General features: G+C 44.2%; 1 protein-coding gene across 1 annotated transcript in view; it reads left to right on the top strand.

Moving 5' to 3' along the window:
• The window catches only part of LOC144762274 (ATP-binding cassette sub-family C member 10-like), a 1353417-nt gene that overhangs the window by 1115951 nt on the left and 222591 nt on the right, over positions 1-14875 (top strand). The window contains exon 16 of the mRNA XM_078647416.1: positions 13624-13967. Coding sequence (XP_078503542.1) covers positions 13624-13967 — 344 coding nt within the window. The remainder of the gene's footprint in view (positions 1-13623; positions 13968-14875) is intronic.

Below are 14875 nucleotides of genomic sequence, written 5' to 3'. Positions count from 1 at the left end.
CTGACGTGTCTCTGTATGAGACCGGTAAGTTTCGTACTGTTTCAGCAGTGCATCTAGTTTCTGTTCTAGTCAGTTCTGTTCTCGAGAAAAGTCATGTATTCTGTTTTCCGTATTCCAGGTAGTATTCTGTTCGAACTGTTATTCTGAATGTTATTCATGTATCTTGATGTCGTGGAATGAGTGTGAAGTAGTTATCGTGTTTATTGTGTATCGTATTGTGTCCAGATCATAGTTCAGTCATGCCGCTCTTTTCAAAACTGCGTCAGTTGAGAACTAGAAAAGGTCTGCTAGAAGCAGCAGTTCCTGTCCCGCCTAGGGACAGTCCAGGTCATTTTATGTATCAGAAGCATGGCATAAGTGCCATATTGTATCTAGATTTATGGGTAGAGTATACCAAACAGTTAGAGGAAAAGTATAGATGGCCTGTATCAGGCACATGGGATGCCGAGTGCATCATGAGAGTAGAAGAAGCATTATGGAAAAAGAAAGCCAGACAGTCACAGAAAGATGCCATCGAGTTATGGCGCAAAGAATCTCATAAAAGAACCGAAAAAGAAGTCAGAAAGTCAGAATTAAGTAGAGAATCCTTGGAACGAGCCCAAGAAAGGGAATTAATCGAGATTGGTGAACGAGTTAAAACCGAACAGTCAGACAGACAGAGGCATGCCCTTATTAAGGGTATGTATCCTCTTCTTGCCGAGGGCTTGCCAAAAGCGACCCCAGAGGCATCCAGTAATTTCCCGCCACCATTAGTTCCGACCAAGCTACGTCACAAACAGACCGCAGCTGATATTTTCATTTCGTCCTTTTTGGACGACACAGTCCCAGAATATGCAAATCCTGTTCGCGCTCCGCCAGTCCCTGTAAATCAGGCACTTCCCGCTCCTCCAGACACCGGAGTACCTGTTACGGTACCCCCGGTCCAGCCCGCCATACAAGTCCAGCCTGCATTTCCATTTCCCACTCTGCCAGGACGAAGAGGATCAGTCGATGATTCTAGTTTAGGGGCCGCAGGAGGAGGTCCTCCTCAGACCCCGCCGCCACATAAGCGTTTAACGACAGCCGAATTACACGCACAAGCGTCACAGCGTACGCCCAGACATCAGTCTGTAGCAGAAATAAGAAAAGCCCTTAATGAATGCGGCTATGATCCAGTCCCAGGCGAGGATAATATGGTTTTATATTCATTACGTGTAAGAAAGGTGGCCGAGTATCTAGTCACCCTACCGAATATGAAAGAAGATCTAGACAGAATATATCGTTTCATCCGTACAGGGGATGATCCAGAAAGCATTGGCGAAGTCATGTCTCAAAGAAAAGCCGAGATCCAGCTCATGATACTAAAGTTTTTGATTAATTGTTTAATAAGAGAACAAGATTACCCGTCCAAAGATGAAGCCGAAATGAGAACCCTGACAAAGTGGAGTGATAATATAGCCGAGGGTAAGCACAGGACCATCAGTGCTATGGAAAGTATGTACAAGAAAATCCGTAAAGAAATAATAAGGTTACACGATCAACGTAAAGCAGCACAAGTAAGCGAGAAAGAAAGTAACTCTGATACTGAAGAGGTAGACGACGAGAATCCCGACAGAATAGCGTATGTAGGAAAATCTAGATTTCCAGATCGCCATTTACGCCTAGAACACAAGTCAACTTTCCATCATCCAGCACCAGAACAAGGTTCTCTAGAACAAGTGTTTCAAGCTACCGATCACATTCTGAAATCACGAATCGGTTATAGTGAGTTAAGTACTATGCATGAACAAGAACTAGCCCGATCAGCAGTCCGATGGACTACTGATTCTACCACTTTTCCAGACGAAATAGTGGCACAAATGTTTCTGAAAATGCCCCCAGCCGAGCAACGACTGGCGGGTATGTATATGATCCAGCACCTCATTACATTGTATGAGGGTCAACACTCTGATCCAGGCCCGTTACATGATATCCTGAACGAGTTACTCCAGTATAGATGGAAAGGTTTAGGTACCGATTTAATTAGTGTCATTCTAGAACAGCGTCATAAATATAGAACGTTTTTGAACCCGCATTTTGTTCATGTCTCACCCCCAGAAAGTAAACCATTTTACATGGAGAGACAGAATCCGTTACGAGAAGTCCACCCAGTTAGAGGAACGGGTGGCGAACTAGAACGAGTGTTTGTTTACACCCCGATCACAAAGATGGAACTCTTAGAGATGAAAAAATTAATCCCCTGTCATGATAAAGATCCAGCAGGGTTCCATCGAGAATTAAAAGACATGCTCCGTATGGGAGAATACACGTACCCAGATATAATTAAAATGTTAAAGGTCCTGTTGCCCGCAGGGGTGTATGAAAAGCTCAAGGAAAAAGAATGGGAGGTGGGAGAGAAAAAGATCGATTGGGCAGTTCTAGAAGCTGAAGACAAGGCACGAGTACCAGGTACCGGTCTTGGAGCGAAATGTAAAGAATTACCAGAATTGTTAATACAAGTTTTGCCTAGGTTATTGACAACTAGAAAAGAAGACTGGGATGCAATCTCAGCCTGTAAACAGAAACAAGACGAAGACATTAGTGATTTTTATTCTAGATTTGAGAAATGTTTTAGCATCAACAGTGGCCTCAAGACAAGTAGTGAGTCATACCCTCACCTTTTTGTTACTAAATTAGTCGAGAATTCAAGTCCACAAATTAAAAATCGAGTTTTGAAAGTCGAAAGTACCTGGCAAGCTAATACCCCGTCCCAGATGTTACAGATGCTCCAATACCACCAGAATAGAATTAGAGAAGAGCAAGAACACGAGAGAAAACGTATGAAAGACACGAAAATGAAAGTACTAGTTGCACAATCTGTTCCTCAAGACAGTCAGAAGAGGGGTCCAAATCAAGCCAGTCATCCCGCAGCTCCCGTTAGAGGGAACTGCAATTATTGTAAACAGCCAGGTCATTTTATAAACGAGTGTGCAGTTCTGAAACACAACATAGCTACTGGTAAGACTAAAGAAAGACCACGTCCGCCTAGACAAGAACAAGTTTCACAGATTCCTCAGCCACAGAATGCACCACAGACAGTTACAGCACCGCAGCCCATCGCTGCAACACAGCACGTTACACAGCAGATGTACCAGTATGCACAGTCTGAGTATCCAGAGTATCAGCCATATTCATGAAACAGCCTAGAGAGGGAGGTAGGCTTGCCTCTCATCGAGATACCTGTAGATCAAGAAGGTCCCTATGTTCACAGTCAAGTACTAGGGAAAGATAGAAAGTTTTTGATTGATACAGGGGCAAGTAGGACCACAATTAGCCACGCCGAAGTTCCAGGGGCTCCGCTCTCAGGCTCAAGAAATGTTTCCCTTGGATTTTCAGGAAAACCCATTGTAAATGAAATATCAAAGCCAGTTACTCTAGAAGTAGGTCCATTGTCCCGTACTACTGACCTGTTACTTACTAAGTCATGTCCAGAGAATCTATTAGGTATTAAAACACTGAAAGAGTTAGGTGCAGTTATATGCTGTTCCCCAGAGGGAATACGATTGTTCCTACGTGACTTCAAGGGTCACTATGTATTACGAGATTTTGATCCCAGATTGTCCAATGTCCCGCAGCATCTATGGGCGCAAGGTCCAACTGATGTTGGTTATATGCAAATCACACCCCATCGTGTGACTCTCAAGCCAGGTGTAGTGTTACCACGAATCAGACAGTACAGATTGCCACCTGAGGCTGTAGCAGCCTTATCCAAAATTATTGACGAGCTCATGGCTCAAGGAGTGGTTGTAGAAACTGACTCCAATGTATGCAATTCTCCGATCATTCCAGTCATGAAACGTACTGATCCAAATGCACCCCCAGTATATCGATTAGTGATTGATCTCCGAGAGCTTAATAAATGTATTATTCCCCAGTATCCAGTTGTCCCAGATATCTCTTCCCTATTGACAGCCATTGATTCCGAAGCTTCATTTTTCACTGTCATAGACCTCAAGAACGCATTTTTCAGTGTCCCCATTCATCCAGACAGCCAGTTCCTTTTCGGATTTTGTTTAAATGGAAGGAGCTATATGTTCACACGAGCTCCTCAAGGTTTCACAGAAAGTCCTAGTATTTATAGTCAAGCACTTAAGAGACAACTAGACAACATTCACATGCCAACTGACACTGCCCTGCTCCAGTATGTCGATGACCTCCTGATCACAGCCCGTTCTGAACGTGCTTGCGAGCGAGCATCACTTACAGTATTGTATTTCCTAGCCGAGATGGGGCACAAGGTGTCCCCTTCGAAGCTTCAATTCTGTGTCCAGCAAGTGGTCTACTTAGGACACTTACTGTCCAAGTGGGGTAGGCAGTTGACACCTGACCGTATCCAGTTAATAGCGAGTCTTCCTCAGCCCAAGACCCAGAAGGAGGTACGTGCTTTTATCGGCCTCACTTCTTATTGCAGACAATGGATTCCTCAGTATGCATTTCTAGCCAAACCACTGATACAGTTAACGACACAGGAGGCAGCCGTATCGACTGTCCTCCCTTGGTCATCTGAACATACACTTAGTTTTAATGAGTTAAAGAAAGCCCTATGTCAAGCACCAGTTCTAGCTACACCAAACTACAGTAAGCCTTTTACACTTTTTGTCACAGAACGCGAAGGTACCGCATTATCTGTTCTCACACAAGATCAAGCAGGACAATACAAGCCTTGTGCTTATTTTTCGAGCACATTAGATCCTGTAGCCCAGGCTCTGCCTGCGTGCCTCAAGTCAGTTGCAGCCACAGCCCTAGCTATCAGACAAAGTGATTCCATAGTGTTAGGACACTCCCTGACAGTACAAGTTCCACACTCCGTGGAAGTTCTTTTAAACCGAACACAAACTCAGCACTTGACAATTGCACGTTTAACAGGTTATGAATTGACACTGTTTCAGCCACACATAGAAATCAGACGCTGCAACATCCTGAACCCTGCTACACTGATACCATCAGTTACTTTAAGTCCAGACACACACGACTGTGTGGAAGTAGTTAATATTACGACAAAGCCAAGACAAGATCTGACAGATATTCCATTACCAGATCCCGACCTGACACTTTATGTGGATGGTTCATGCATGAGAACTAGTACAGGAGAACTAGTCGCCGCGTATGCAGTGACTACCGACACCGAAGTTATTGAAACACACCGCATTGACACCCTGTCCGCTCAAGCAGCAGAGCTAGTTGCTCTGACACAAGCCTGCATACACGCCAAGAACCTGAAAGTTAATGTTTACACAGATTCGCGCTACGCATTTGGAGTCGTACACGACTTTGGAGTGCTATGGCAGGAGAGAGGTTTCATGACTTCTCATGGAACCAAGATTCAGCATGGTCTCCTTATTCAAGCTCTGTTAGATGCAATACATTTACCGACATCAATTGCTATCATGAAGTGCAAAGCACACACGAAAGTTACTGACATTATTTCCCAGGGTAACGATCTAGCAGATCGCACAGCCAAGCGTACAGCACAGACTCCAGACATTCCAGTTAACATGACACACACTCCAGATCCGACTACATGTATGACAGTTAAGGACCCTACTCAAGATGTCATAGATATCCAGTTACATGCTACTCCCGAAGAAATCAAGAAATGGTCCGAACAAGGAGGGGTCCAGACAGATCAAGGATGGTTAACAAAAGGAAAAGCCACTTGGTTTCTCCCCGACTCTATGGTTCAAGTCATTATTAATACCGCACATAGTCCAGCACATTTAGGAGAAAAAGCTATGTTAGACAGTATCCAGAATATTTGGTTCAACAAGCATTTACGAGCTGCAGCCAAGCAGAAAGTCCGTACCTGTATGATATGTTGTCAGTTCAATCCAGGTAAAAGTGTCCCGGTGGAACAAGGTGGATTCCAGCCCCCTGACCACCCTTTTGAAGTCCTCCAGATGGATTATATTCAGATGGAGCGATGTCGAGGTTTCAAGTATGTCCTTGTAGTTGTATGCGCTTTGTCCAGGTGGACAGAAGCATATCCAGTCCCAGATTACACAGCCGCGACCACTGCCAAGCAGTTGGTTCGTGAGTTCTTCCCCCGTTATGGACTCCCTAGAGTCGTATATTCTGATAACGGCCAGCCATTCTCATCTGAACTCATGAAGCATGTTTCCCTGTTGTTAGGGTACCAGTGGAAGTTCCATTGTGTACGCCATCCTGAAGCAGCAGGTCTCGTAGAGAGACATAACCAGACCCTGAAAATTCGCATCGCCAAAGTATGTAAAGAGAAAGGTGTGGACTGGCTAGTAGCTCTGCCAGTTGCCTTGTTCTATATGCGCATGGTCGCACATTCCAGATCAGGTCTGTCCCCGTATGAGGTCGTTTTCGGCCGCCCCCTAACATGTGGGGTACTCCTAGACCCCGAAGTATTACCGATGTTTCAAGTAATATGCTGACAGATTACCTAGCTTCCTTGATGTCTGCCCTCAACTCTTGTCGTTCACAGGTTGCCGCCGCATTTCCAGACAACACCGAGGTGGCACCGCATGAAATCGTTCCAGGATCCATGGTCCTTGTCCGGAATTTTGACCGCTCAAGTCCGCTGGAGCCTCGCTGGAAGGAGCCCCGACAGGTCCTCCTCGCCACCCGTACAGCCGTGAAGTTGGAGGGTCGCAAAGGCTGGGTGCACCTTTCGCACATAAAGAAGTTTTATGGACTGAAACCAGTCTCAAAGAACATTTCCCAGGATTCAAAGGACTGCCAAAGTATTATTTTTAAGGACTGTCCCGCAAAAGACATTGCTACGAACCCTTCCCAGTTAGAGAAAACTCCGCAGCAGGAGTATAAGTTGAAACTCCGGTCTAGTAAAATAAGTCAGCCAGTTTGATTGTCTAAGTCCTCCCCTAGGTGAAACGGTTAGACTGTTTCTGACATGTATAAAATAGACCCCCATAGTGAGAGAGTTAGTCAAAACTCAATCCGATGTATCGTTTTTCTATGTTTCATATTATTTCTCAGTATTATGATTTCCTGCACCAGTTATGCGTTTTACCTGTATTTTCCAGTTTCTCATGTAAATACGTCTTCTAATGTTACAGTAGAACACACGTTTAGTGATCTGCCTCCTCATGAACTCTCTTACCGCCTCGCTATGCGAAATAATTCTTTCATCCGCATGTTACATTATTCACACCAGACCAGCAATGCCACTAATTGTTGGGTGTGTGGTCGACTCCCCCCTTTCCAGACACCGAAGGGAGTTCTGCCACTTTTTCCTTATCCTTTTTCACATAATGGTTCGTGTGGAGCATGGTCCACGTTAACGTCATCCTCAACAGATATGTCTTTTCTTAACAGTACGTGTTTTCCAGACAAGCCAGGTCTCCCCCTGTGTATAATTTAGGTAATTATTCTTCGAATTTCATGGTCTTGAATGTTCAGTCTGATTCCACTCCAGATTTACCTGCTATTTCAGTACTACCAGTCAAAGGCGAATTATGTGTCCGAAATAATGGTTCCGTACATGTAGGACATAGTGATTGTACTACTATTGTCAAGTATAGTGACAGTGGGAAATCTATTTTCAAAGCTTCACGTCATTCTTATTTTATTTGTGGTCAGACCGCATATGTTCGTCTGCCCCTCGATTGGGAGGGAACCTGTTACATTGCCTTCCTACTGCCACCAGTTTTCCTAGCCCCACCTGATTATCATAGAAACACACATCTAGTACACATTAGACATAGAAGGGAGATCGAGTCCCCAATTGTCGATTATACTGAAACTGCTCTAGAACAGTATACAGATTTCAATAGAGGTTTCTTCTTCTTTATAGGACCTATCCAGAATAGTAAGCTAATCCGTAGGTTAACAAGAACCCTTGAAGTAGTTGTCAATGAGACTGCCTCTGCTCTAGGTAACTTAACCGAAGAGCAATCTGCTATGAGATTTGTCGTTTTACAGAATCGTCTCGTCCTTGACGTCATATTGGCCGATAGGGGCGGGGCCTGTAGAGTCATCGGATCTAGTTGCTGCATTTTCATTCCAAATAACGGGCCGTCTGTTTATTCAGCTATAACCAGACTCCATAAAATTGCCCATCTGTTACACCAAAATCCAGGCACCTGGACATGGTCCGGTTGGTTCTGGGATATAATTTCCGCTTGGGGATGGAAAGTCTTGTCTTTTCTAGGTATTGCAGTAGCGATCATATTTAGCTGCTGCCTCTGTATACAATGTGGCCCTGCGATTTGCGGCATTTGTGCTACCTCTTGTATTCCTAGTCCCAAGCCCCGTTCTAATACACGTTCCCAGAAAATTCGAGACGAGCAAATGATACTGTATGAAATGATAGATGGTATCATGAATATTGATGTTTCCTGATGGAAACGTAGTGACAAGGAGGGAATGTGGAAAAGTAAATTTTGCCATGTTCTGTGCCCCTACGTGTCATCCATCATATGTTATCTGTGCATGATTAATATGCATATGTTATTCCCCATGTTCGATTAATGACGCAATTACAGTTGTGTCCACCTCTAGTATGTCAGTTCCCAGTTCTCGTGAATACTACGAATATCAGGCCTATGTAAAGCTACGTTGCCACGTTTCTCAGTGTGCACGTTATTCCATTGTAAAGTCCCCGTTTCTAGGCCTCAAAAGGGCCTGGACACCAGATTCAGCTCCTGTCTCCTGAAGCCCTCGCTGAGGAGCGATACAGCCCCCACCTGTATCCTCGACCCTTCACTTACTTCCTGCCTCGCAGTGCCCGGCTCAGCTTGGCTCTGCCTCTGAGTCTGCCAAGAGTATGTTATGATTCTAGCTATCAGTCCAGCCCTCCTTCTCTGCATTCCTAAAGCTACTGAATCGCATCAATAGTTTCCGTCATTGTCTAGCCTTCACGTCTCCATGTTAGAGAAATACTGTATTAATGGTCATTTAATATTCTTCATCACGCACTACATGTAGAATAATGCATGCTCCAGTCTTAGAGTCTGTTCGCCTTTACCCCGATAACTTCTAGTTTCTATCAAACATGTTCTCTAAACATCAGATACTAGATACTGCTTAGGTACATGTCGCCCTGACTCTCCAGACTTCAGTCTCTGCTCCTAGCACAGAGTTCGAAGCCCCCAGTTTCTCCTAGTAACACGTCATTGCCAGTTTGCGCGCACCATTAGGTCAGAGGTCCCGGCTCCTTAGGTAGCCCCCTCCATGTTTCCGCCCCATTCATGACATATTCTGTTACGTCTGCATCACATGTCTATGTATACGCCTCTGTTACACCTCTTTTCACCCTTATCTTTCGCGACTGCTACGCGTCACGCCTATTGCTCCTCCCACTGCTACGCCTATTGCGATGTAATGCTATGTGTTTGCGTTATGTATATATGCTCATGTACTGTTATTAAAAAGTTATCCTTCCTAGCGCGCTCATCCCAGATCCAGCCCCAGCAGCTGCTGGGCCCTGCCATCCTATTCCTATGCAGGTTGTCCTGTTCCTGTCCTTTATGCTGTAATAAACCTGCAGAACTCCTACTACCTCGAATCGTGACTCTTATTTATTGAGCTATCTGTTATTCATTTATTCATTCAAAAATAGATCCGGTATTATTTATTTATTTACCACAAGGTCACCTCGGGTAAATCTGATAGCAATGAGGCGGGTTCACTGGAACTCTTAAAAATAATATGACAATCACTGTTATCATTTTTTATCGTCATTGTCAACATTGTGTGTACAGTTGTCATAGTGTACATCAATATTGTCTTTGCTGATATTGACATAGTTATGCATTTCTAAATCATTTGTACATACATTGACATTGCTACTGCTGGTACCGTCGCTGTTGTACGTGCATAGATTTTGGCATACATTGACATTGCGTTAATTGGTATTGCTGTTGTCGGGCCTGCACATATCACAGTGTTCATTGACATTGTATAGGCCCATTCCAACATACCCATGATGTCTGCATGAGGAAAAAAATCACACAAGGAAGACGCAGCATTTATGTCAGGGTGATTTTAAGGGGCAGTATAGCTGTTTTTTGTTTTTTTCATGAGAGAATTATAGTTATAGAAAGTCTGAGACTGACCATACCCATGTCTTCCTCTGTCTGCCTCTGGTGATGTTAACTGCAGGATTGTGTTGGAGGGATTCTTGTGTTAGCATATAATGCCTCCTGGATTTCCTCAGCTGAATCACCCATTCAGGTGTGAAATAGGAAGTGAAAAGTGATTGAGAGGGAGAAGGAAGAGGGTGTTTGGGAAACAGAGGGAGAGTAAGGAGTGGTGCTGGTGGAAACAAGATAATTTATTCAGAGAAGGAAAATCATGTTCTGAAATGTTTGTAAATCATGCTTATGAAATGATACAGTTAAAACACAGAATAACCCATTTTTGTAAAAACCTTTTGGTGATCGTGTGTGGTATTAGAGAAGGGCTACAACACTATTGTGGGCTTGCTGGTGCACATTCTTACATTACATTACTGGCAGTGTCCATGGCCGACAGTGCAGCCAAGAGTTGTCACACAGCTCATACTCTCATTGAGAAGTTACACACAGGTGATATTAGACTGCTATCTGGTTCATGCTCATACAGTAAATCTATATCAATGACAGTCAGCAGTATATTTTTAGATCACATCACTGGCCATTGGTAGAGGCAAGAATTAGCCGAGCACTTCACTCTGACTCATAAAGAAGTGACGCAGACAGATGGGTGATGTTGCCTAATCTTTATGCTTCCTACGCTTGACCTGCATCCTTTCTCTTGAGCTGCGACAAGTGTTGGAAGTTCTTCGACACCCCACCCCCACGGCAGGGGGGCAATGGGCTGCAACAGGGGCAGCAGTTGAAAGCTTCTTTTGAGTGGGCAGAGAGCCACTCAGCTCTCGTCTCGATGCTCAGGAGTGTCTTACTCTGGCAGGCGGTGGTGACGGTAAATATTTGAATACTTATGGCAATTCTGTTGTGGATAGCTGGAGATGCTGTCCCCTAATTACAAACTATGCCTCATACATTTCAAATATTTGCATCGCCTCTACAGAACTCCCCTGCAACTCAAGCGCGTGGGTATCTGCCCTGAAGCGAACTATTGGAGATGTACATCTCCAAATGCTTCATTCCTCCATATGGCCTGGAACTGTCCCGACATCGTTCACTTCTGGAATGAAGGGGCATATTACCAAGCAATAGCGATAATTATCGCCATTGCTTGGTTAGAGACAAACTTTTACGGGGATTTTTATCGCAGATAAACCTTGGTATTACCAAGGTTTATCGCAAATGCGATAAAAAACGGCCGCAATGCATGAATATCGCTGAAAAGTCAGCGATATTCATGCATTACCGAGCTAATGCTCTTAGCCATGTTATCCACCTCCCATTGGATAACATGGCTAAGAACTGCTCAGGGGCAGGTGTTAGCTTTTGGAGATATTCGCGCTTAGCGCAAATATCTCCAAAAGTTGGTAATAGGAGATAGCGATGTTAGCGACTGTTTCCAGTCGCTAACATCTTGGCTCGCCCACTTTGCATGTCATTAGTGATAAATATCACTGACATGCAAAGTGGGGCCCAAGATGGTCGCTATCTCCTACTAGCTGTCACTAACTGGTGTTAGCGACAGCTAGGTAATAGGGAGATAATTTTATCTCCGCTTTCTTGGCTTTTAAAGCCAAAAAAGCGGAGATAAACCCCCTTGATAATATGCCCCTAAGTCCTTAAATCTATCAATGAGAACCTGGCAACCCACTACATCCCCACTCTCAAAATATGCCTCTTAGGGTATGTTAAAGAGGCCTCACTGGCCCATCGCAGGCTTCTTGCCATGTTACTACTCAATGCACTGGGGCAAACACACACCGCCTGCTATTAAAACCTGGATCCTAGACACCACGTTTTGTCAAGAAAAACTAAATGTTTATTGGGAATTACTACCCCAAGCATCAAGACCAAAAGACATTTGGAGTCACTTTCTGGCTTGGTTATCAGCTCGTACTCTGGGAACTGCACATGATTCGGAGACTTAATTCCGCCAACTCTCACCAAGAGCCGCCTACTGAACATGTTTCAACCTCATGAGTCATTCCTTGTCCAAACTTCATATTTCTCCCATACATATTCTCCCTCATACTTTCAGCCGTATAATCCACCTATGACGTATTGTGACCTAAATGTGAATGTATGATGTTTTTTCTCGCATATGTAATCAATCATTGTGATGTGTCTACTTTGGTTTACATTTTCGTTTGTTCAGTTACAAAAATTACTTCATATTTGTATTATCTGGCGTCACATGATGCGCTACTGAATGTTTGTATATGTCAAAATGCCAATAAATAAAAAAAAATGTGAATAGTTTCTGTGTGAACAAAACACATCGCTTTCCTTTTTTCAAGCTCGGAGGCCATCTGCTGGAGCCAAAGGTCAGAGAAAATGCAGCCCCACTCAATAACTTTTAATTTAGCAGCCCCGTCCACGCAGGAAGATCCAGCAACTACATGTGGGTGTCAGAGAGGCCGGGCGAGGCTGACAGAGGGAGCACCATCTATGTTCATGGCACAAAAAGAAACAATGTATCCCATTGCCAGGTGACCATAACAACGCGTCCTTCAGGCCCGGCGCCGGCAGCATCAATTCTTTCAAATGCAGAGCGGCAGTGCAGAGATTAAGTGCTGTGCATGTTGCAGTTTTTTGGAGCGCTGCATGAGCTTCAGTGTGTCTAGGAGCTATGCATTGGTGACCAATGCATTTTAATGGAGTGATGCGAGCACCCACATTAAAATGCGTTTGTCTAACCCCTGATGCGTGGTACTTGGCAGGGATGGAGTAACAATCATGCAATTTACATAAAAAAGGTATGATTTCAATCGGTGATCCAGCGTAGTTGGGATCATCCAAAAGATCCCAACTACGCTGGATCACCGATTGAAATCTGTGTCTTGGAAATAAAGACTTTTTTGAAAGATACGATCTGGAGAACCTTCTTTGGACTGATATTTCTCATTAAATATTGTATTTATTTTGCTCGGGAACCAAGTTTGTATGCAATTTACATGTTCCATCATGTTAGAGTAGCTTTACTACTACTGAGATGTGGTAATTTTGCTTTAAATCCCATAAAAAGTAAGCATTGGTACTACCAACATGCTTGCGGTAGCTAGTATGGAAAAAGGCTAATTTAGAGGTAATTCTTAAAGTCCCTAATTTGATATTACTTCATAACACCCAAGTCTTTTTCCTTTAACTGTTTTAAACTTGAGTTATAAGCACAGGAGCAGCACATCCATGTGATCATGGAACACTAACCGGTTAGGCTAAATTAGGGCCTATATTTGAGTCGGTGTCTAGAATTCATAGGCCACTAGATAAGTGTCTATAAGTTATAACTGAACTAATCCACACTCTTTTTTTGTCCCCGCCCCTGTAGCTTGGTTTCTCGGCCTCTTGAAGTTTCCTCACAAAAGTTAACAACAAATGTTCAGACTGTAGTAAACTACTTTTTGGGAACACTGACCCAAAATTATTATTGTTCAAGGCCATCCAAATGGGCCTCTTCTCGTTAAGGATTAATTATATGAAAGGATGCTTTGTTCTCTAAGTGTAGCAGCGAGCCGAGTTATTCATTGGAATGTTTCTTTCTTGTTGCTAGGCCACTGTGACATTCTTCAACACTACTCCAATGGGTCGAATCATCAACCGTTTCTCATCCGACTTGTGCCACACTGACAAGGACCTGCCCAGTGTCCTCAGCAGTTTCCTGGCTTCTATATTCTTCCTGTTGGGTACTGTGGTGGTGACAAGCTGCCTGTTACCATGGATCATACTGGTCATGGTGCCATTGGCGGCCCTCTACTTTTATATCCAGCAGTACTACCGCCACACCTCAAGGGCACTTAAACGGCTTTGCAGCATCACCTTGTCCCCCATCTACATCCACTTCTCCGAGACCCTGACTGGGCTGACCACCATTCGTGCCACCCAGGCCACAAGCAGGTAAGCAAGTTCAACCATTCAGTTTATGCACATTTCTTGTTGGCATCTGATGAAATGTTGAGTAGCCCATTGATGTGAACCACAGTTGATTACTTGCTTGTTCTGTAGCACGTCAGATAACTTTCTTTTACTTATTTTGCTCTTCTAATCCTAGGCAAATGGGATGTTGGTAAAACATGGAAATTTAAAGGATAGCTGTGCTTATTAAAGAGTCATTTCTTTTAACCATGCTTTACAGCTGGGTGGAATGTAGAGGAGTGACGTGGAGTGGCGTTAAGTGATATGGAGTGGAGAGGCTTGGAGTAGAGTGGAGTGGCCTAGTGTAGAGTGGACTGATGTAGAGTATGGTGTGGCATAGCATGAAGTGGCATAAGGAGGAGTGGGGTAGTCTGGAGTGGCGTAGAGTGGAGTGAAGCTGATGAGAGTGGAGTGGCTTAGTCTTGAGTGGTGTGTATTGGAGTCAGGTGTCATAGAGTCAAGTGGCGGAGAGTAGTGTAGAGTAGAGTGGTGTAGAGTGGCTTGTAGTGGCTTTTAGAAGAGTGGCATAGAGTGACTTGTTACAGAGTAAAGTGGCATTGTATGGAGTGGAGTAGGGTAGAGTGGCGTAAAGTGGCATTGTGTGGAGTGGAGTGGCATAAAGTAGAGTGGAGTGGCATAAAGTGGCGTACAGTGGAGTGGAGTGGTGAAGAGTGGCATGCAGTGGAGTGGAGTGGCATGGAGTAGAGTGAACTGTCATGGATGCAGTGGCATCGAGTTCAGTGTCGAAGAGTAGAGTGGTGCAGGGTACAATAGAGTGGCATAGAGTGCAGTGGTGCAGAATAGAGTGGGGCAGGGAACTGTGACGAAAAATGAAGTGGTATAGAGTGCAGTGGCGTAGACTAAAGTGATGCAGAGTATCTCTTCCCCAG

This window comes from Lissotriton helveticus, chromosome 6 (assembly GCF_964261635.1).
Source record: "Lissotriton helveticus chromosome 6, aLisHel1.1, whole genome shotgun sequence".
Lineage (NCBI taxonomy): Eukaryota > Metazoa > Chordata > Amphibia > Caudata > Salamandridae > Lissotriton > Lissotriton helveticus.
This window is presented reverse-complemented; position numbering and strand designations above follow the sequence as displayed.